Source organism: Nasonia vitripennis, assembly GCF_009193385.2.
Source record: "Nasonia vitripennis strain AsymCx chromosome 1 unlocalized genomic scaffold, Nvit_psr_1.1 chr1_random0015, whole genome shotgun sequence".
In the NCBI taxonomy this organism is placed as follows: domain Eukaryota; kingdom Metazoa; phylum Arthropoda; class Insecta; order Hymenoptera; family Pteromalidae; genus Nasonia; species Nasonia vitripennis.
The window spans coordinates 510854-534489 of NW_022279604.1; the positions used below are offsets into that span (position 1 = coordinate 510854).

Here is a 23636-nt window from a genome sequence, read left to right on the forward strand (position 1 = left end):
CACGGCATATACAAATCGGCAACGCTCTTTCGTAGACGATTTAAAATAGTGTACGACGACTACGAGCAATTTAAAGTAGGCTAAAAATCGTCTAAAATGAGAAAATCCGACGAAAAACTGAACATTCTCGTGTCGACGGCATTTTTGAACGGCAATTTTATCCTATTTCAGAATGCTCGCCTCTTTCGATAAGGACGGTCATTTTCGACAATTTTTTTTTAAATTCAAGGTCTCGGACTAAGCTGTTCAGTGATGCCTATTTTTTGCTAACTATTTGGAATTGTGGCTTGTTAAAATCGTTATAATTTTATTCAAAGGTGTATCACTGATACACCTTTGAATAAAATTATGTTTCATCCTCGTAGGGACAAGGCGATAAGTCCCCCCGCACGAGGGTGCACTTGACCCCCCTAGTATCGTACGATATTTTATGAATCAACGTGCATAAACCGAGATCTAGCAAGTGCATTTTTGCACGAGCGTGACTTGAATCGAAGTTTATGCCACGGCGTGTCATAAAACCGTATATACGTATTTTTCGGGATTAAGCATCTTGTTGTTAACGGTTCACAATTCGGAATCTTGGCGGTGATTGGCCAGTGCCTAAAGCACTCATTATTCAGTCACTATGGTCTGCTCGCCAGTTTCACTGCTCAATTTTTTCAACCGGGGGCTTGTTTCTCCGAAATGAGCCGAATTTACATGATTTTAACTTAAAGTATATACGAATATACGAACCTTCAGCAAAATAATTAAATTCTGAATTATAGTTATTGGTTACTATTTTTTAAATTATTTTTTTCATATAGTTTAAATGCAACATATTAGCATAAAATATACATGTAGGGTGAGTTTATAAAGCATTTTCATTCGATATCGTTATAGAATACAAAATGTCAACAATTTGAAAAATGAATAGAATGCCATATTAAAATTTACTTTCATGTGCGAAAAGGTATACCAGTAAACTTCATTTCTGGCAAGTTTTTTTGCATCTCTCTTATATAGATTTCGGTTTTTATAAAATCGGATTGTTTTATAGGGAAAATAAGCCTTTTATCGGAGGGTCGAGGAATTAAGGGCTTTGCAAACCATCCGTATCTGTGAATAAATATATAAAATTACGAAAATGCAAATTTAAGAATTGCCCTTACAATGCATAAAATTTTGATGAATAAACTTTGCTACACTTTTTTAGATACGCGTTTTTCATGATTTTTATATTTTATTATTTCGGAAAATCATGCAGAAAATTTGTACACACACACACACACACACACACGCGCGCGCGTCCTACCAATACTAAATATAACCTATAGATTTTCAGTGTTCTTGAACTTAATTAGATGCGAGATGAATGTTGAAATATTACTTACTCCATATTCACGGCAGGTGGTGGGAAATGGAAGTTATCCTTTGGTGTGGCAGAAGCCGATCTTTTGACTAGGTCAATATATTCCACAGGTGATGAGTCGTGCGACGACAAGGCGTCATGTTTAGCGTAAAATTTTCCCGATACGGGTTTCAAACCAGGCAATGCTATAAATTTCTCTTGGAATTTCAAATTTCTATTTTCTTTGTCGTATCTCTCGGTCAGAAATTTTAACTTGTTAGGGTTCATCGTTTGTTTTTTTTCGAAATTTTGAAGATTCTTCAAAACAACACAACTCTCTGTGCCTATAAGTAATACGTACAGTTAGTTTCTTGAAATGAATAGCGGAGCACTGTATAAGTACTCAAATTACTTTGGACAAATAAAAACAATATGAAGCCCTGAACTGAGAAGACGCAGTGGTTGAAGACCAAATAAAACGAATAAAGTATCTCTGCCAATACGTTTTTGGTGTGCACTCGAATAACATTTAGACAAACCGTGAATTTTATAGTCTACTACTTATAGACTACGTACCAGAGAGCTGCTCTATAGTATACCTGATGGTATACAGTGGCTAGTACCGCTTATACCCACTCCGGGCTTGTTGTGACTCGTTCAGGAGTCAGGAGTCAGGACAGGCTCGCCGCCTATTGGCGTTTGGCGCTGCTGCGGCAGCGGGAGTCGGCACCGACCCGGCAGTATACATGAGGTTCTGTTGCGCTTGTTTATCGCGTACAATGCTTGTTAGAGTCTGTATTTTTATTATCTCCTTAATCCGATTAAATACACCTATAACAAGTATATAAGGTTACACTAAATTATTTTTCACTGCGGAAAAGTAATAGGTATAGTTAAGTGTTTTGTTTTGATAAAACTGGTCGTTGCTCATTGCTCGCGCGAATCTTCAACGATTGTTATTTATGATGAAGCTGGTATCATCAGTTAAATGTTACACAGAGTGGGTGCATTGCAACTCGTGTTGGCTTAAAATCGATCAAAAAGAACCAAATTTTCATATAACTCAGTGCAGTCATTTTTAGAATTAAATTAAAGATCAGTAAGAGAACCTTTAAGTACTCAAATAGCTCGTTACTTTACTGATCCTGATATTTTACGTGGCAAAGCTAAGCAAGTAGAGATTTTTCAAACGTCTCAAATGAAACTCTACTTACAACGAGCTGATGTAATTGTAAGATTATTTAGCCTATATAATACACAATATGTATTTACAATTCGACCGGTTTTTATTTTATATCTGCTTTACAGGAATGTAAATATCAAACTTTAAAGCAAGAATACTTAGCTAATTCTGAACATTTGAAAAAATTTTATCAAAAATATAATACATTGAAAATAGCATGTGTTACGCTGCAAAAAGAAAACAAGAAACTACTTTCAGCAAGTGGAGTTTGTACTCCGTAAGTATGTTTTTTACCATTTTTTATTTAAAAATTTGTAAAAATTTGTAAGGCTTTGAGATACCGACAATAACCAAAGTTCCTAGATCTGCCGGTTACTATATTGCTTCTTATAATAGTTCTAATTCTTCTTCAAATTATCAAATGATCACACCAAAATCTGATTTTTCGAATTATTCAAATTCATAGTTCACTCTTATATTTTATTCAATATCTGCTAAGCACTGAAACATGGACTTATTTGTTTATTATTATCATATTATTTATATTGCCAGGCAACTCACAAATTAGTTTTCTGAAGTTCATGAAATAAGGAATATGATATTATGATATAGATTAGTATTATACTGCTTCTAGTCAAAGAAAAAGTCAGAGAATAATAGAAAAATTGAATTTCTTACTATTTAAATTGACTTTTTTTGTATTTAAGTTATTCAATGTGTGTTAAGCATTGAAATCTTGAATAATTTTGCTTTTTTTTACAAGTTTTTTTAAATATGTATGATGTCGTTTTGTATACATTATTCTTGATAAATAAATGGACAAGCTCAGAAAAAATTTGATTCAAATATTTATTTTAAAATGTATATATATATATATATATATATATATATATATATATATACACCAATAGAAAATACATAGTACATAACATGCGGAAGACCACTTACAGATTAACAACTCAGAGATTGATAAACAAACCTTCACTTCTATTTCTTTTTTTTTCACAAAAGCATTTACATGACTACAAGGCATCATCCGTACAAGGAACTAAAGGTTCTTATTCCTTTTTATGTAAGAAAGAGATAATCTGAACTTGTATTAAGCAATTCTCAAAACCTAGCCCAAATAATCTTTCATTTAATAATAAAATCTGGCTACCACATATATTATATTTCTATAATTTATGGAGCCATCAGAATTATTTAAATTTAAGTGTTCTATATTGTATAATAATAATTGCAGTAGAGATTTAGATATCTCTATATTAAAAAAACTCTTCTACTTGCCAGAAGCACACTTTAAAAACTAAATAGGAATAAAATGACATCGCATAGGCCTTTGGTGTGATATAAAAATGAAACACTCAAAATGACTTTTAGCCAAGAATAAGAACAATAAATCATCAGGCAAATCTACTATGCGTGAGACAAAATAAACCAAAGGTATAAATTGACTCTTACAAGAATATAGTTCAATTGATAATTAAATGATTCTAATGACACTCAAGTTTCTGGCAACAACGTACATTCATACAGTTCTTTGCATTTTTTATTTTTACAAAATCTTCCATCTCATTGTCCGCACTGCTATTAGAAATTGTATTAATCAACATTTCTGTCATTGTTATGCTTCATTTCGTCCGTTTTTTGATTACAAAATTCCTATATTTAATATACTCATTATTTCTTAAGTTTCCTACTGACTGCACATTGCTTAATTTTTATAGCTCTTTGGCATCTATTGACTTGAGTTTAAAATACAATTGTTCTGTTTGTAAATACACAGCACTTAACAAATATCGTAGATTAGTTGTTGGCTTGGTTACGAATATTGAGTTCTGCAGGACTAGTCGGTCAAAACTGCGGTTCGATAATTCTTAAAAATGTTGTACACTTTATTTGGAATTCCTCAGTTTTTTGAGTATCTTATAGAATCTTGAAACGCATATCACTCGGCAGTGGAAGTAGTCGCTCGCTGATCCAAGGAACTCGATGACATATTGTCTGGTTCACTAAAGCACAGGCTCACTTTTCTGCAATCATAAATGAATCAACGCTTGATTAGCAAAATATTTTACACTACTACATTGTTATACAACACAGTTAAGAAACAGTGTTAGTTAATGAAACTAGTACAGTCGATTTTTTTGAAAACAGGTTAAAATTTTTCATACCTTGCACGATCCTCGATTTGCATTCCGTCAGAAGGATCTGTTTTGGTCGATTTTTCAGCATGACTCTTCCACTTATCAGCGCTGAATTGTGGCAGGTCTATGCTTCCGTTGTGGTAACCGTTTTCATATTTGCTGTAGTTCTCATGCGGAAGTGGAGACGCTCTGCGACCTCCCAAGTAATCGGTATGATTCGGTGCTAGCAGCTCCTCGTAATATGCAACTGTCTTGGGCTCGAATCCAGATAAACTGGAGCCGTACCTTCGAGGCAGAGAACTTATATTCCTGCTTGTACTGGGTTCCAGGATACTGTCAGTGAGGGATGAGTTTCTGTAAGAACCCAAATCGTTAGCGGTACTGAATTCGGTGCTGTGATATTTTCTGCGTGCAGCGCTAGAATCAAATGTGGGGGATAAATACTTTCTCAGAGGGTCGTAGGAGGAGGAAATATGTCCATATGTTTCACCAGGTGATTTCAGGTCGTTGTTGTACGAAGATGCACTGCCGCCATCCGAGTATCTGTCTCGCTCAATTGGCGATTTTCTGAATGTAGGAACTTCTTCGTTGTACATACTGTAGCATTTCTCCGCGTTCTTCCTGTTCGGCAAAGTATAGTTGTTAGTCTTGGCTTTGCTCGGTTGTTCCTTGTTGCTGTCCCGTGGATTATTGAAACTGAACTTTCTCGGGAGTGTCATACTGGAGGACACGTTGACACCCGGCGGTGGAGCGTTCAGTGAAGCCTTTCGCTTTCTGTCGTTGAACCTGGAGTAAAAACTTTTTCTTCTAATTCTATCTATGACCGACTCCGCATTTGGATTGTTCCCGCGCATGTACATGCTATACGTGGGAGAGGTCGGCGAGTGCAAGTCCCCTCTCGTATGATTGATGTCAGCTGAGCAGATCGACCACGAATCGAAGCTCTCGGTATCCTCGGTTGGCGACATTAGATCCTCCGTGCTAATGGGATCCTTCGACGAAGAGTTTGACATTTTCATTTCCTTCGTTTCTTCTGTATTGTTCTTTTCTATTTCTTGAGGGCTGTTCAATGAATTCGAATCGACGTTGCAATTTTCTTTGCCGATCTCGTTCGATATCGAAGCGCTTTCGGAAATTTCCGCACCGTCGACATTGGCTTCCGTTTTTAAATCTGCAATGTCTTTGGCCATAAGCGGTTTATCCACGACAATTCTGTTTCCCATAAAGATAGCTCGGTGAGTCAGTTTCGGTAAGGCCTCGGATAACTTTTCCGATACGTCGTCGGACTGACTTCTCTGCACTAATTTGGAAGCATCGCCTATTTCACTTTTTGCATTTTCACTCTTCGGAGACTCTCTTCTTGGTGGCGTAACGTTTCTAAAATTGTGCTGCGGGATTTTCGAGAAGTCCAACTTCAATTTCTCTCTGCATGGCTTAATTTCCGGTGGCTTTGTCAACGCGACACCGTTATCTATTTGACAAACCTGTGCTTTATCGATCTCGTTGAAATCTTTGTCCTTTTCCATCATTTCTGCATTTTCGTTTACGCTCTTCTCGCCTGTGTCAGCTGTTTTCGCCGTTTCCATCACCTGCTCACTTTGTACAGGCGTTAGATCTTCCGGACTCTTTCTCGGAATCGTGGTTGTCGCCGCGGGTGTTTCGGGACTCTTGTCCTTCTTCGCGACAACGCTCTTCTTGATGACGTCGGTCTTGGTAGGTTTTTCTTTGTCTTCCGACTTGCTGTCAGAACTATCGGACGACTTTTTCACGACTTTCCGCACGACGCGCACTATTCTCTTCTTCTTCGTGTTCTCCTCTCCGTCCTTGTCCTTGTCCTTATCGCTGGGCTCCTTGGCCTTCACCACTTTCTTCACTTTCTTCACGCCGTCGGACTTGTCCGATTTGAGACTGGAACCGTTATCAGGCGAGGTCGCGAGCTTCTTCTTCAGCTTCGCCACCCCCATCTCCTCGACTTGCCCGTTCATGTCCTCGATCTGCTTGTTGTCGATGACGAGCTTCTCCGGTGACTTCGCCTTCATGAACGACTTATCCGGCGATTTCGCTTTCATAAAGGACTTCTCGGGCGACTTGGCCTTCAGAAACGACTTCTCCGGCGACTTTTTCTTCTCCGAGAGCTTGCCCGTGGAGGCATCTTTCTTGAGATCGGCTGGCTTCTCAGTCTTGTCCGTCTTTCCTTTGAGCAGCTTTTCGGGGCTTTTCTTCAACGTCTTGGACAGTCTCTCCATGGCCGGCTTCTTTGACTCGGGGCTGACTCTCTTGGGCGGAGTGGTCTCCTTATCCTTGTCTTTGGAGGGCGATCTCTTGAAGCCGAGCGTAGTGCTCTTCTCGGGTGACGGCTTCTTCGGCTCGGCCTGCACCTTCTTGCTCGGCCTCGGCTCGCTCTTGCCGAACTTGGTGGGAATCTTGCTGGTCGCGGCGTCGCTGGAGGACAGCACGCTGTCCGACCTCGATCCCTTGTACGCGTTCTTTCTGAGCCTGCTCAGGATCGTCTGGCCCTGGCTGCGCGGCGCGCCGTTCGCCTCGGCGCTCTTGGGCTCGCTGCTGCCGCTGTTTTTGAAGAGCCCCAGCACCGAGTTAACCTTGCTCTTGGCCGGGGGACTCTGGATCGAGAGGCTGTTGCTGCTAGTCGTCGATAGGTCCTCTGCGCTGGTCGCCCGCTTAGGCTCCTGCGGCTGCGGATCGGTCACTGCTGCCGCCGAGGGTGGGACCGAGCTCTCCCTCGCGGACTGCAGCGCTTTGTTGTCGTCCGCGGGAGTCGCGGGTACCGGTGGCTTACAGGCCTGCTGCTGGGACTTGGACGCGTCGTCCGTCGAGCGGAACTTCTCGAGCTTCCTCTCCAGGCTCTGCAGGAAGCTGTTGCGGATGCTCGGCTTGGACTCGTCGCCGGCTGGCGGCTCGGCGGACCTGCCCTTGGTCAGCGAGTTGACCTCGTTCTTGAGCTCCTTGTCGAGGCGCTCCCCGTCGGGCGGCTTGTCGGGCGTGGGGCTGAGCAGCAGCCGGTCGACCGGCTCGGTCTTGCGGCGCATGAAGCGCGACTTGCGTCGCTCGTTCTCCGCGGCCTTCTGCGCCTCCTTGTCCTTGACGTACTGGCTCTCCTCGCGCGGCGTGTCGAAGAAGTCCGGGCGCAGGAACCGCGAGATCCGGCGCTGCTTGGGCTGCTGCTTGTGCGGCTCGGAGCTGAGTCGCTCGGTCGACGAGTCCCTGCCGGCAGAGCTGCCGCTCCGGAAGAACTTGCTCAGCAGCGAGCGCTCGGGCGTGAGGCCGTGCACGCTGACGCTGTCCTCGGCGTACTTGCTGCGGCCGAGCGAGCTGTCGCGGGTGAGCGAGCCCGAGCGCAGCCGTAGGCTGGGGATGCAGCTGCGCCGCTTGGCCACGGCCGCCGAGGCCGTCACGGCGATGGCTCCGAGCGACTCCTTGTCGCACTTGTCGAGCTCCTTGTAGTTGGAGCTGAGGTTGGCGCTGTACCGGGAGGGGCCGAGGTTCTTCAGCGTGGACTCCTTGATGAGGTTCTCGGCGGCGAGCAGCCGATTCTGCAGCTCGCGGCTGCTGCTGGCCGAGCTACTCGCGAGGTTCTTGTAGGACGAGCTGTAGTCGAGGATGTTGCTGGTGGACTCGGTGGGCGAGGTCTCGCCCGAGATGGCCGAGCGGCTGGAGGTGCGCTCGAGGCACTCGGAGAGCGAGTTGTTGTCGGTCGCGAGGCTGTTGCTCTCGCAGTCGTCGGCGCGGATGCGGGGGATCGCGAGCCCGCTCGGGCCCAGCTCCTCGGGCTGCTCCTCCTGGATCTTCTCGACGGCGATGGGCGTCGTGCTGAGCTTGCCCGAGTCCCGGTACTTGCGCCCGAGGCTGGCGATGAGCGGCTGGCGCGCCGGCCCGAGCGGCGGCAGGTAGCGGTCCTCATCGTCGAAGAGGCTGATGCTGCGCCTGGGCGAGCGCCTGCTGTCGACCTCGGGGCCGGAGACCGAGGGCTCGAGCAGGCTGTTGGCGCGGCGCATGCTGTGGTAGCCGCGGTCGTGCGACCGGCTGCGGAAGCGCTCGAGGCTGCTGTGGCCCTGGCTCTGCTCCTGCTGCAGTCCGCCGGCCGAGGGCTCGCGGAAGCTGCGCTCGCGCGGCAGGGACGGCGAGCGCGGCAGCGACTGGCGCGTCTTCTCGATGAACTGCCGGCTGAGTCGGCGAGCCAGGCACGGCGTCAGGTTCTGCTCCAGGCTCTCCGGCTCCTTGCGCGGCTCGGGCTGCAGCAGGCCGTTGCTGCCGGTGCCGACCGAGGGCGACTGCGACCGGGATGCCTGCTGCTGCTGCTGTTGCGGCTGCGTTTGCGGCTGGTGACGGAGGAGGTGCTGATGGCTGCTGCTCTTGGCTGAAAACAGCGGAAAACATGCAGGTGCAGACGTCCCGCTTACCCGGCTCATACCTACGTTTTCCTCATCCGATTTCGCAATGCTTCCTACTCAAACGAAACAATGGCCAAGACGATTCTCTGCGATTTTTATTCCAATGGGATGGGACACACATACGTACCTTCGATCCGCAGGCTATCGCGTCCGTGCACGAGTCACTCACTCGTTACAGGGCGTTAGTAGAGAAAAGAGTACAGAGCGTTAACGAATGAACTTTTTATATCCAAAACATATGTATAAGCCGGTTAATGTATACCAATACTAACTGATACTGGGTGAACAGCTTCCCGCGAAATCTTGCCAAATGGTGGCTCGAAAGTAGTGCATAGGTCGTTCGGTCTTATTTGCTTTCGCTACACAACATGCTTTGACTATCGCGTAATGCCTTTTTCGAAGCCTATTTTGATACATCTAAAGTGAGAGACATTGGAATTCACCCTATATGCATGAAAAAGGGCCGTTATCAATATGTACGCACATCGAGTGTGAGATTGTAGCATTCATTGTACTAAAATCTCACCTTCAGAATATATACTATTTCCAATGCGACCGAGTATAAAAATCGCAGGATCGGTTGTGGTTCTTAAAAAAGCATTACAATCCTCGGTTTAACTAAATTATATAAGTTCTGTTAGAAGCAAAAATCAAACGAATGATTTGAAAGCGTTAGTATACAGACGATTATAAGCTTAGTATTTGGTTCATCAAAGTAAGAGATCTCGGATTTTTAATATATACAATTCTTTATTTCTACATACAGAAAATGTTTTTATAAAATCCGTCGAAAAGTAATAATAAATAAAGACTGTTATTTATGTAGAAGATTACACGACAGCTACAATCTTTTCTGTACCGCGTGCTTTTTCTTGTATAAATAATCGACTCATTGCGGATAACGCGGTGTACAAAATTATATACATCACTATATATGCTGTACCTTCTTTCTCGACTGCTATAGTATGACTTAGAATTATGTGGAAGATCATCGTCTACCATGACAAAACAATTGAAAGAACTTGCATGAGAAAAAACAAATTGAACAAATAATCGGCTACTTTTTTATCTAATTCGCGTATGCGCATATTTGACTCGAAAATCGGATATCCGATTTTCGAGCTTACGAGATTATATCATAGCGGTGTCTCCGAAATAGTCTGGCTACCACAACTGCATGGTTGGTCTTGGTGAGCACACTGATTAGGATTAAAGTATACGAGTTAATATTCCAAACAAAAGAGGTGTTTTATGTTAGCACACATCAAAAACACTGTTTTCATCGGGTCTGACTGGACAATTGAAAAAATACTCCACGATTACATATTTATTGGTTCTCAATAGATTGATTGAATACATAGCAAGGAACCAATTTTGATTCTTATCATCAGTGTTACGATTCTGGTAATTAGTCACGCTCTGTTATTCCGAGAGACCACTTATATAAAAACGTGGAAAAAAAAGAAAACTGTGTATGCGGAGAGAGGATTACTCATTTCTTGTTACGCACATATCCTCTTGCGCCACACTTACAAATCCATATAAAGATATCGTTAGAAAAAAAACATGCTTCTAGATGATCACACATCTCAGTACTGCTACTGATGATTAAATTTCAAAAGTCTAGGCTGGCTATAAATGAGTAAGCTTGGCTCCCAGTTCTTTGCACTTTGCACAGTGTATATTAAAATACAATGTATAAATCGCAATCGCAACATGCCAAGAAAGTATGAAATAAAAAACGCTGTTATTTATAAACTCTTGAAAACACAACAAATTGCAGCCATCATCATACAAGGGTTAGTTCTTGCTGGCGTTATAAGATTATCAAACACTTTTTCATTCTCCTCTCAACATTGTCATATACAAAATTCATCGTGTTATTTATATATTATAAAATTGCTTCTGTGGTAACGCAACAATCAGCTTATATTTTAATTGGCTTGTATTTTTTTTTGTCATTTTTATTTTCCTTCTTGATCCTCTCATCGAGCAGAATCAGTATTATCATTAACTCTACTAATGACATGGATTTTTCCAGCTCTTTCGTTATCACTTTATCGTCGCTCCGGTAATATAATTCTTTTTTGTTCTCTTATTTAGTTTTTCATTCGTTGTATATAATAGTACGCGAAGCTTAAAAACTAGAGTACAGCATACTTAAAGAGAGTCAACGTTACTTTAATGTGTATAAAAAGAAGTGCGCGAAACAAGATAAGTCGCTTGATTAAATTTTACAACAGTTAGAGAACGTGTGAACTTCGAGTTTGTCTCATCATTACGTAGATGTATCTACATTTTTCTCTCGATTGTCGTATTTGTATATTATAATAATATATGTATGTATAGCTTGGTCGAATGACCGTTTAGCGATCTGTTAGTACAAGAATATATCAGAATATTTGCTCTGGGAAAGACAAAATATCTTGTATTTTTCACTTCGTTTCTTTTTTTCACTGTGTATATAGAAGTGGTTTGTCGTGTTGTGTGAAGCACGAGTTTGCACGCGTGGAAAGTTTTATTTTTAGCGCGTATGTAGACAGAAACGTATAAACATGGTCTTAGATAATAAATAAGCATACATGACGAGAACAAGCTTTTTCACTGCCCGTCGTTCTTTGAGTTAGATAAAGTTATTTTTTGGTTTACTGTTATTTTGTCTTATCTTATATTCTTTGCGGAGAAGTAGAGTAGAAGTAGAAGTAGAAGAAGAAACGCGACCACTGTATCGTGTTGTTGAGTTTGGTCTCGATTAGAGATTAGGCAGAGTAAGTAGTACCTAACTTGGATTCTCTATTGGGGATTACCGTCAGCCCGCCTACGAAGAGTCACTCGCACGGTCGCTGCAACAACCGTCAGAAAAGACCGTCAATAAAATACGTATACCACAGAGAGCATTGCAACTGACATGACGCATTTTTCAATTCATACTCTTTCTAGCTCGCTATCTATTCATGATTTCCAACAATTTAATCATCGCTTTATGTTTCACTTTTCAATATAGCTGCAACAACTTTATTCGCGACTATTAAGTATATTGGCGAGAGTAGTATGAACTGAAAAAATCAGTCAGCTGGTTATATAGAATGCTGCTAATTTTTTAATCACTGATTGAAGAGTCGACGATAGACTTGGAGTGATTTTAAAAAAAGTATGTCTGTTAAGTGTCTCTTGTAGTCTTGTATGACAAGATGAATAAAAATGTGACTGTGTGTAAGTAGACTCAGACCCGCAATTTTCAAGAACCAAAAAGCTTTATACCGAGATAATTGCAAATTCAATTATTAATATTTTTCTTGAAAATTGTAGTTTAGAGACACTTTTTATTTACAATCTGTTATGCTTGTGTGTATGCAAGAATACTTGTTTTCTATGTGCTTGAATCTCGTGTGTATGTGCATTCATGCTTCATAAAATGTTTCTATTTCAACACTCGTTATTATAAACATGAGAAAAAGGTTCGCGTAAAACCGTCAGAACAATGATGTTAAAGGAAAAATTGAGAATGAAAAAAAGAGAGACAAAAATCAGCAACAACAATTGCAAGTCTACTGCGCATTACGAAAGGTTCTATGTTGGGCAAAGGTAAGCATGTTTTCTCCATAATGTATTGAATTAATTGACAAAACCAAAAACTATCAAACACAGCCAGACTGGCCGCAGATGTTATACATTTTTTATAACCTTTTTATCTTATTTCGAGTATAAACTTCGCACGTAAGTTGTTCGATTATGAATATATGGTGTTTGAACTCCGAGTTTCGTGTTTTATACAAACTAAAATGCCACATAGTTAAGTTTTAAAAATTCCCTGATTAGAAATCCAACTTTCTCAAAATTTTGATACGATATTAACCATAACTATCATTGACGTTTGCATCTATATACTTCGATTATTTTCTAATCAGGGATGTCAGACAAAAAGTTAACGTGCATCCATGCTCATCTAACTACGTTATATATTTTAAACTTACATTGAACGTGAGTCAAACAATTGCGCATATTTATCTTATACGGACCAATTATATCTACTTGACTGAATTTTCAAATCTGCTGATAAAAGCGATAGATATTAATATAGCTCTGCACTAAACTCGGTTTTTGACAGAATAATGTAAAAACAACAACGTAAGTTTATAAAACATTGATTTAACAATTATTAAAAAGCCATTTGTAAATCAGCGCCAGGCACTTAAAAAATTCAAACGATAGATACGCGAAAAACTCCTCAATCTGTGCCCAACAGATGAACAAAAAAGTTGTTGCGCTCTACCCACCTGTGCCGAACATGAACCGTATACTATCTAAATTTACGTGTGTTAGTACCAAAAAAATAATGGCAAAAACATCGTCAGGCAATCATCAAGTCAAAGAGAGGAAATTATTTTGTTGGAGAGAAAAAAAATGACAGGAATAACTCAATGAAAAAAAAAATAAAATAAATAAAGTCAACAAAAAATTATAAATATATATGTGCTCTGTCTATCAACGACTCGACAACAGCTAGGTTCTAGAAGATGCAGACAGAACTTCATATTCTGTTATAAATGGTATATTTTTCTGTAATCGGTTTATGACCGCCATGTACACTTCTACTTGTAAGAAGTCATGAACTGTTTTTCGCTATACTATAGCTAAAATTTAATTCTATCTTTGTACTTTTTGCATGAAAAAACACAGTGCATTATGTAAGTCAACATCTATCTAGACTTCTACAAAGAGAGGTGACATTATTACCATAGAATTATTCGATTTTGATATTCAGCCACAACATATTGCTTTGAAATTCGTGCGCATCAATTGAATTCTTTAGATTCTTTGTAAAAATGCCGATAGACATTTGCTTCATTTTAAATGCTAAGCGCGTTGACTAATAAAAAAGATCTTTAGGATATCGTTAATCTGTGACAGTACATGCGATTCATTGAATCAATAGATTTCAAGGCAATTTGTTGCGCTTGCTAGAGCTATTACTGCAGGAAGACTCACCTCTTGGCAAGGTATTGTTTCCCATTTCGAATAAACTGTCACGAGAGGGTGTGCGTGCTCCTGGGCTATTTTGCTGAGATCCTGGACTGTTGGGTCCGCTCGTCTCCTTGCGGCTAAAGCGATCGCTGTTATCGCGGCTCATCGAGCGTCTGAATTGCGAGTCAGGGATCCGTCTGATTGACGAGAAATAAATGAATTAGAAAAACTCATGCTGATGTGCAGTGATTTAATTATATTAAAAAAAAATAATAAGAAGAAGAAATGCAATTTAACTTGTTCTACTCTTATAGTTGTAAAATTAAATTAAACTTATCAGACTCATCCTTAAATAGTTTACTTTTAAAATATAAGTATAAGCTCACAAATATATAAAAAAATCATCAAATAAAATTGGTTGGTTGCATACTAAAAAATATAGTGAATAAGCTATTAAAGAATTCTAAAGTAAACTGCTCTTATCATTTGAGGAGTGCAGTCGATAAGGCCTAGCGTTTATACACACAGTAATAAAAAAGGGATCGAAGCGTTTGAATTAAGAGTTTGGACAAAGTGAAATCAAGCAAAGGCGTATGTGAGTCAAATTAGAATGTATGAAACAGTGCTGGGTGATGCCAGGTATTTTGAGCTCATTTATTTTTGCAACAGCTCAAGCGTGCTTTTTTAAATTAGTAACATTAGTTGATATATAAATTTATGCGGATGAGTGCATATATTTTAGGATGTATTATGGCAAAAATGTGATTGATAAAATAAATTATAATCGCGATAAAATTAATTGAATTGCGCAAAGTAATTATTTGGTGAATTACAGGCATTTAAAGGTCTTAAAATTCTTGTTAGGAAACTCACGTTGTCACCGTTTGACTTTCAAAGTAGCTCTCGTAGCTTGCACACAAACAGGCGCCGTTGTTAGTCATTTTATAATGATTGCATGACGAATAGAACACTAACCCATGTTTACATTGTCAATAATTATTTGAACAGCTATAAGTATTGAAATGTACCTCTTCAAAAATTGAGTTAGTTTTCTATTGATTGTAAGTCACTTAATCTCAATTTTCTAACTTCATAACCGTTGTAAAAGCAACGAAGAGATCAATGTATTCATGCATACCTGGACAGAGGTTCGTGAATGCCCCAGAATCCTTGGGGTGAGTTTGAGCCCAGTCTACCAAGTAACCTTGTATTTGGGAAGCCAGTGCTTGTATTGTCGCCAACGTTAAGCCTTTGAGTGAGGCTTCTCACTCGCGATAAAAGTGTGGAAAATAAGTTCTCGGCCGTCAATAGTTCAAAACCATCGTCATCGTCTTCTTCGCCAGATGATAAACTGTCTGCGTGTTCGGGTGCCTGTCGCGATGGTCGCGAACTCCTCAAACGGTGCATGTGCCTCTGCAGCAAGTCATCGTTGTCTCTGTAAAAAGTAAATATTTCGATGGAATAATATTGCGTATTTTTGATAGGACTTAAAGTTATAAAAATTAATGAGCTACTGTTGCGAACGAAAAAGTATATTGTTGAAAAATTGTTTCCATTATTTTTTACCTGTGCAGCGAAGGGAACGGCGACTCGTCTTCACTGGCGTCTGACAGTAGCGATCCCATTCTACTGGGTCGACCGAATCTTGATCTCGGTGGATTAGTGCTCGTGGGCGTGCTATTCTTACTTTCGGGTTCGACACTGCCGGACCTAGGCGTTACGTAGCCACCACCTTCGACGGCAATAGGTATGATGTATTCCCTCGGGCTCTTTCTTATAGGTTCCGGGCCCGCAATTGATCCCAGCGCGCTGTCCGTATCGGAATCAGCGGTCGATTGCCGCGACAGTGAGTTCGAGCGTTGCGACAACGAGCGCTGAGGCATAGGTGGTTTAGGAGGTGGCGTCGTCGAGTGTACGGTCGCTTGCTGCGCGATCGGCTCCACCTGGATGGGTATGATTCGCTCCTTGAATGAATTATGGTTGTTGGCTCCCTGGCCCTCGGGCTCGAGACTAGAGCTGCGATGCGATTGAGGTACAGCGGCAGCCACGGGAAAGGCCACCTCCGATCGCTGAGTGCGCAGCTTCTGGGGTTGGAACGCGTCGATCTTAGCCTCAACCTCCGAACGGAAAGCCGTGTCCACAGGCCGCACACCGGACAGAGTTATCTCGGCCTTACTTGTCTTGCGCGGTCGCGGCAGCGTTGCGCTTTTCAGCGTTATCTCCATCTTGCTGCACTTCTTTGGTTCTTCTGGCATGGAGGTGAACGCGTCATTGCCCGACGAAACATCTGGGCTCACTGGCACCTGTAGGAAAACAACGAACCGACTTTAATTACTTGCACTGAAATTGCGTAACCATGCATACCAAATCGACTGCAAAGTTGACAGAGCGCAGTTTTCGTAGTCGATTGTCCCTAATCGCAGACACGTTCGACGCCAATACTTACAGCTTTGGCAAGAAGTTCTGGATTTCTGGCTTCCGACTCGAATGGGAATTTGGTTTCGGTAGGCGTGGAAACTGTGACGGTCGCGTTTCTCACGTCATTTGGGCCGACCGGTATCTTCAGGCCAAGCTTCTTAGGATCGTTGCTCTGAGGCGAGATGGGCGGAGAACCAACACTGGCCTTCCTCTGCATGGGTGGTTTTCCGAGGGCGCCAGTTATGACTTCCACGGCTCTTCTCTTCTCCTCCTCGCGTTTCCTCTCCTTCTCCTTGGCATCGAGCTCTGCGGATTTGTCGTTCTCGGGCTTTTTCTCCACGCTCGGCACATCAATGATGACCTTGGAGACTGGAGCTTTGACAGTCTGAGGTATGGTTGCAGACGTCAGGCTGGCCTTCCTCTCGAAGGCGGCCTTCGCGCCTCCGACGTTCACGCCGGGGATGAATATTTTCTTAGGCTTGTCCGGCTCAACCGGCGAGGCCAACTGATTGAACTTCTCCGCAGTCTCGAAGATCTTCGATCTTCGACGCTCGGTCGAGGGCTTTGGCGCCGACTCATCCGGCAACAGGTCGCAGTCAAGTGAGAGAGCTTTGTTCTTTGTTTTCTTTTCTTTGGGCTGTTGCTTAGCCGCCGCTTCCGCAGCAGATTTGCTGCTCTCTTTCTGTACAGGAACTTTATTGCTAATGGCTTCGCCAGTCTTTGCTGGGCTCTTCTCTTTTGGCACGTCGGATTTGGGCAGGTCCTTGTTCTCTTCCACTTCAGCGGACGTTGACGGAGAGACTTTTTCGGGCGAAGCTGGCGCTGGCGGTTCTTGCGGCTGCGCCAACTCCGGCCCCGCCGACTTCACCGAGGATGCGGGAGCGCCGATCCGGTTCTGACTCTCCTCGACGCTCTGATCCTTGGCGCTCGTCATGTCGATGTCCTCGGCTAAGTTTTCAATCACAGGAGTTTTGCTGCGCTCTTTGCTGGGCGATTTTTGCTCGCGCTGCTCTTGCTTCACTTCCAGGCAAGAGGCGGCCTCTTCTACGTTGTTCATTTCGACGGTCTCGCTTGTAGGAACTGCTGCGGGCACAGCTACCGGGTCCACCTCCATCGCTTCTTCTATTATCGAGTTTGGGATCGGTGCCGAGTGGTGCCTGCAAAAAGTAAACGAATGCATCGACTGTGCCGAGCCGAGGGATGATGATATTATGTTATGCAACACACTCACTTGGAGGCGGATCTATAGGCCCTGGGGTCCCGGTCGTCGGTTCCGTCTTTTCTCCCGGTGCGCTCCTTCCGCTTGAGCCCGGCGGCGCTCGTCTCCTCCGCCGACGGGGTGGTCTCGAGCTTCCGCTTGCCGGCGTCCTGTCCGGCGGTGGCCGCGGGCTCCTCCTCCTGCACCATCTCCCTGATCCGCCTGTCCGAGTTGTTCTGGTCGAGCTCCATGAGGCTGCCGACCGAGTGGCACCTGGTGGGCACGAGGGTCTCGCTGGACACGCTGTTGGCGATGCCGGCCGGCTGCTGCGCGGCCGCCTGGTCGCCGCCGACGACGAGCTGCTCGGCGCTCGCGGACTGAGGCACCAGCGAGAGCAGCAGGTCCAGCCGGACCGGCGTCTGGGCCGCGAGGTCCTCGGCTATGTCGAGGCAGCTCTGCTCGTAGCCCTCGTTGACCCACCAGTGCGCGCAGATCTTCTCGATGTCGGCGCGCCTCGAGGGGCAGACCGTCAGCATGTCCTTTATCAGCGGGGACGCGGCTGCGGCGAGATCGCGGGAAGAATCATTGCACGAGATGAATTCGATGAAAGGATCCGACGTCGACGAGGGCTTCATATGATACTCACGCGAGGGCTTCTTGGGCTCGAAGTAGTCGGACTGGGAGATCTGCTTGACCAGCCGGTTGAAGTGGGAGCCGTCGAAGGGCATGGCGCCGTAGACGAGGGTGTAGAGGAGGACGCCTAGGCTCCAGCAGTCGACCTCGGGCCCGTGGTAGGGCCGGCCCTTGACTATCTCGGGGCTGGCGTAGAGCGGGCTGCCGCAGAAGGTCGAGAGCAGGCGCTGCTCGTCGAAGACGTTGGAGAGGCCGAAGTCGGCGATCTTGGCGTTGCCGTTCTGGTCGAGCAGGATGTTCTCGAGCTTGAGGTCCCGGTGGCAGATCTTGTGCTTGTGGCAGTAGAACACGGCGGTCGAGATCTGCCGGAAGATGCGCCGGGCCTCCTGCTCGCTCAGCACCTTGCGCTCGCTCAGGTAGTCGTAGAGCTCGCCGCCCGCCGCGTACTCCATCACCAGCACCATCTTCTCCCTGTTCTCGAACACTGCGGGCAGAGTCGCGCGGCGAATGAGCAAACGCGCTCGCTGTAGCTCGCTGGCTGTAGCTCGCTGTACCTACCTTCGTAAATGTGGATGATGTTCGGGTGCTGGACGCTCGACATGATCTGGATCTCCCTGCGTATCCTGATGAGGTCCGCCTCCGTCTCGATCTTGCACTTCTTGATCGTCTTGATGGCGACCTCCTGACCCGTTTCCTTGTTGATGCCCAGTTGTACTTTTCCGTAGGTGCCTTGGCCCAGCTTTTTGATTATATCGAACCTTCGAAGCAGAGACGTCGGTTACGCACCTTACGCCTGTTTTCTCATCCGGAAGTCTCTCTCAAGAGAGACTTTATTTGCGTATCGAGAAGCGGTGCAGGGCGGTAGTGACTCAAGCGCGGTAAAGTGACTCAATTTACGGCTCTGGCAGCTGCGAAATCAAGCATTAACCATTTGTGCAACGTTTTTTCAGGACAACAGGTGTCTCCGCGCGGCGCGCTCGAAATAAGCGTCGAACCTTTCCAAAGTAAACGATCCGTTCGTCCCGACGTGCGCGCACGCGTTTCCCGCTTGGCAGCGCCCGCTCTCGATAAATCACTTGCCCGATTTTTCGCTCGACGCAATCGAAGATGCGAGAGTCTTACCTTTGTTTCAGTTTTCGCTTGTGGTTGTGGAGACGCACGCCGCCGGTGCTCTCCATGCCACCCATAATGTTATGGATGCTCGCTTCGCCGACGACCATCTTGACTAATTTTTGTCACCTGCAACCAGATCGAGAAAGAAACGTCGTTAAACTTTGGGCATTCTATTTTCAAAGATAGACACCAAGTAGTTTTGGCGCCGTGGAAAATAAAAAAAGGCCCGCAGTGTCGCCGGTCGTTGACTCGCGGCGGTCACCGGTCGGGTCTACTAAAATTAATGTTTTATACATAAGAAGGTCGCCGCGCGTGAACCACGTGTACCGATTAAACAAGCGACTGATCTTCGTTGCTACGAGGTGGAAACAAGCAAACTCGCGATGGGTCGCGGATTTTCGCAAAAACCTCTTCTCTCAATTTATCATATTTAAATATAAGCAGGGCGAACGTTTAGTGTACGAGGAGAGCAGCTCTCGAGGATCCTCTCCACATTCATGAGGATGTGCACAACACGGATTCTCCTCCAAACGAACTGAAGCTTATAAGCTTACATGTTCCATTACTTTGGCGACGCAGCGTCGTGGATTCCCACCGAGACAAACCCAGAGCCTCGCCAAAGAGAAAGAGGCGAGATCGAGAAAAAATAAGATTGGAGAATGCGAGACAGCAGTAGGCAGGAGAAGTCATCATCTCTAAAAATTTCTTTCCAAAGAGCCAGCTCAGTCAGATATCCGAGTCCGCCCATTACAGTTTAAGCATGCAGCCAGAGTGACGCAGTATATCGGAGCAGAAGAGGAGGAGGAGGAGGAGGAGGAGGAAGAAGCAGCCGCAGCCGAAGGCAGTCCCGCGAGCAGAGTATAGAGCCGGGGAGCGTTAATAGCTCGATGTATAGGGGCAGCAAGGGGAGAAGCAGGGCGAGGAAAGCGTGGCAAGTTTATTTCCGTCTGAGAGAGCGGCGCGTGTCGGCCAGCTTTTCCACTGCGCGCCGCGCGCGGACCCTCCCGCAGTGAGAGAGAGAGAGAGAGAGAGAGAGAGAGAGACTTCGTGATGTCTCTCCTCCGAGGGAGCACGTGCTGCGCGAGCGCAGCTGTTTTAATTGTTGCTCGATCTTCCGCTGCTTTTGTGATTACCGCGCGCGCGCGCGCGGGAGAGAAAGAGGTGCGAGCTACACTGCAATTCGCTCGATTGAGTTGTTTCCCTCGAGAGCGGAGTATCCGACGCGAAGTCGATGCAATCAGCCGAGTGCGCGCTGACGCCGTTTGTTTAACCGACGCGTCTTACCTTGTACCTCCAAGGAGGAACACCCCTAGAAACTATTGATTATCAAGTGTTTGCCATCCACGCGTGTCGCATCGATTTCCTGTCCGGCAGACAAATTCGTTTTTTCGCGCACAGCTCGTCCCCAAGTATATGACTCCGCCTTGGGCCGAGCTCAATTTTCCGTCGATAGCGACACTAGTGTCGGCAGAAGCTGCAGCAGGCGATAGCCAACTCTGCGTCTGCTGACGATGCTCGAGACTGGCGCTTATGCAATATCGCTTCTCTCTCCCAAAGTTTTCTGCAGACAACGCCGATAACCCACAGCGCAACAGGTCAGAGGCGCATTGCTCGTTAGAGTTGCCGTCAGAGTTGCGGGGAGGGGCGATCGAGACTAGTGCATGCCGCTCTCGTAGTTTCATTCACCTCGCGCGCGGGCGTAGTGCATGAGTTACGTCTTACGTCGTCTGCCACACATCAGCTCTCTAGCTGCTCTGTGGCCATATTTATCGGTCGGCTCGAGCCCGCTTACGCCTCTCATCTGTTTGCCGCAATACACTGACGAAGTCGTATCTTTTCGATTTTGTAATCGCCAAGTATGGAGCGCCGAGCGAGAATCCAAAGCTTTGCAATGCTAATGAGAATTTTTTCAAATTATTGCGACTACTTCAGTTGTGCCTTTGAATTACTCACGCGATCAATCTTCATTACGAGGCATTGTCCATTCGAAAATGTCCTACACTACCGACGACGCTGCGTGCGGCTTTGCGCGTTGTTTTGCGCGCAAGGATAAAGTGAAAACGAAACGATTCATAAAACGAAGTGAGCGACCGGATCACTCACGAAAAAGAATCTGCACATCGAGAATACAGCTGCACGCATCAGTAGTAAAAGGCGCGGCTGAGCTCTTTCCCCTGATTCATCTACGAAGTACAAGGGGAATATGCACGGACGCACGCGAGCATACCGATGCGACGCATTTCGCAACACTTCGCAATAACTCGCCCAAAAGCCCCCCTCGCGTTGAAAGAAATGCTGCGAATGCATTTTAAAAGCGGACGCGCTGAAAGAAAAATTAACGAGCGCGTCGGAAGAGCTTGCGGATGAAAGCGTCGTCTTTTGTAAACTGCACCCGCGCGTCTCCGCCCATCTTCTACCTCACGTGAGTTGTGACTCGTGCGTTTTCATACCAAAGCTAACGGTTCGTTTTACCTTGCAGAGGCATCGCTCGGCCGCCTACGTAGGTTGAAGTTCAAAGGCTACGCTATTTATACTCCCGCTTCTCGTCCCAATAGAGAAGCTTTTATTTTTGTCCGTTCTCTAGGATGCCTCGATTGTCGCGAGGTGCGAGCTCCCCCGACTGATCGGCGTTATTATTGTACTCATGAATTAAACAGCAATCGTTTCGACCGCGGGCGCAGCCCCGCTGCGTACGAATTCGGTCTTGTCGCCGCGCCTCGGCAGAGTGGCGAAGACACGTCGATGGGAATGTAAACAAGTAGAGTAGCATGGCTTGACAATCGAGTGCCGGCTAGCCGTGCAGTGCGCGCGAATAGGAGCGTTCTATTTTCGGCGGTATCGCGTCAATTTATTAGGACACGAGCGAGCGAGAGAGAGAGAGAGAGAGAGAGAGAGAGAGAGAGAGAGAGAGCAGCGCGAGGAAGCGGACAAAAATGTATGCCGTTCGCGCGGCTCGATCGGCTTTTTCGATGCGATTATTTTTAGCGAGGTGCGCGCGGGCCGAGGCGTGCACCGCAGCACAGTTAATACGGCTCGTAATGCAGGCGAAAATCGATGTCGATCGGCTTATCGCAAGCTCGCGCTCGACGATCGAGCGAAAGCAAGGAGAGAGAGAGAGAGGAGCCTCTGGTTCATCGACACCTCGCTGGGGCTGCACCGGCTTGTTGGCGCTATAAATATGAGCGAAACGTCACACATCGAATAGATGTTGAAGCGCACACAGCCACGTGATTCACGCGGTATTATTAAAAGTTGTTCCGAGTATTCTATAAACAGTGGGCGTCTCGCTCGCGACACCCGCGAAAAAAGCTGGAGAGAGAGAGCCTCGAGTTCTATCATCGACATCGCCGCACGGGTGTCCCGTTACATCTGCTCTCCCCGCGGATCGGATTCTGGTGTGACGCCAAAGCGACGTCGGACTTTTCGCCCGAACTTTTTCCTCCTCCCCCCGGCTTCCTGGTATAAGGCGAACGCACTGCAGGACGGAGCGCGCGCCGACGGCGTCGGCTACTCTGCCGCCGCCGCCGCCGCCGCCGCCGCCGCCGCGACTCTCTGTACGCGGCGGCATCGCTCAGACTCGCGGATACTGAGTAAAAAATACCAACGGCGCGGGTAAACACGAAGCTGCTCTTGTTCGCGCGTGCCTCGGTGCAGCGAGCCCGCAGCAGAAGCAGCCGGAGCGTCGGTATGTAGGTTTCCGGGGATAAAAATAGCATCCTGATATTCAGAATAGAAGGGTCCGATCTGTCCGGCGCGCGCGCGCGAGACGTTCCGCCGTGCTCTCCCCGCTGCACGCCCGTCTCTCCCTAGCTCGCTCGCTCCGCGGCCCGACGGCGATGACGTCCCCTCGTGCTTCGCTTCGGAATTCGGATTCGGGAAAAAGCGCTCCCGGTGCCGACGACGGCTCGACAGTCGACGCATGTGGGCCGCGCGGGTTCCTCTAAAAATAAGCGGCTCTGTCTTACCGTGTGCTCGCGCGGTGTCGTCGTCCAGGAGACTCGTCGGCCTGTGGCGCACAGCTGCTGCCGGGTATCCTAGGCCTGGGCACTCGGCGCGGCGGAGGGCCGCGAGCCTGTCTTCCGCCTCGATTTGCGCGACATTTTACGATCGAGGACACGGAGCGGGCCTCCGTCCGAGAGGCACCATCTTTATTTACTAATTTTGGAGCTGCGCTCTACCGCTGCGACTGCTCTCTCGGCGAGCCGCCAGTCCGCCCATCGGCCGCCAGCGGCGCCTC

General features: G+C 45.9%; 2 protein-coding genes across 10 annotated transcripts; both read right to left on the reverse strand.

Moving 5' to 3' along the window:
- Positions 1–848: 848 nt before the first annotated feature.
- On the reverse strand, positions 849–3085 carry LOC103316733. Of its 7 annotated transcripts, none has more exons than XM_008212019.4 (4): positions 2862–3085; positions 1933–2164; positions 1377–1677; positions 849–1101 (listed from the first exon to the last, which is right to left on the reverse strand). In XM_008212019.4, the coding sequence occupies exons 3-4, from the start codon at positions 1619–1621 to the stop codon at positions 942–944; spliced, it is 405 nt and encodes a 134-aa protein (XP_008210241.1). In that variant the 5' UTR covers positions 1622–1677; positions 1933–2164; positions 2862–3085; the 3' UTR covers positions 849–941. The 7 variants fall into 7 exon arrangements, with proteins under 7 accessions (XP_008210241.1, XP_031778246.1, XP_008210240.1 ...); XM_031922386.1 differs by having other exon boundaries at positions 1746–2164; positions 2862–3071; XM_008212018.3 differs by having other exon boundaries at positions 1910–2164; positions 2862–3070.
- A 397-nt stretch (positions 3086–3482) lies between these two features.
- On the reverse strand, positions 3483–23621 carry LOC100113673 (serine/arginine repetitive matrix protein 2). 3 transcript variants are annotated; one of them, XM_031922372.1, is made up of 13 exons: positions 23365–23621; positions 19409–19525; positions 18845–19044; positions 18300–18770; positions 17687–18212; positions 16484–17612; positions 15604–16340; positions 15176–15472; positions 14911–14946; positions 14062–14234; positions 5108–9038; positions 4691–5017; positions 3483–4549 (listed from the first exon to the last, which is right to left on the reverse strand). In XM_031922372.1, exons 2-13 carry the CDS (start codon positions 19504–19506, stop codon positions 4465–4467), a joined length of 8010 nt encoding a protein of 2669 aa, XP_031778232.1. In that variant the 5' UTR covers positions 19507–19525; positions 23365–23621; the 3' UTR covers positions 3483–4464. The 3 variants fall into 3 exon arrangements, with proteins under 3 accessions (XP_031778232.1, XP_031778234.1, XP_031778233.1); XM_031922374.1 differs by lacking the exon at positions 14911–14946 and having other exon boundaries at positions 23365–23620; XM_031922373.1 differs by lacking the exon at positions 23365–23621 and having other exon boundaries at positions 19409–19547.
- Positions 23622–23636: the final 15 nt, after the last annotated feature.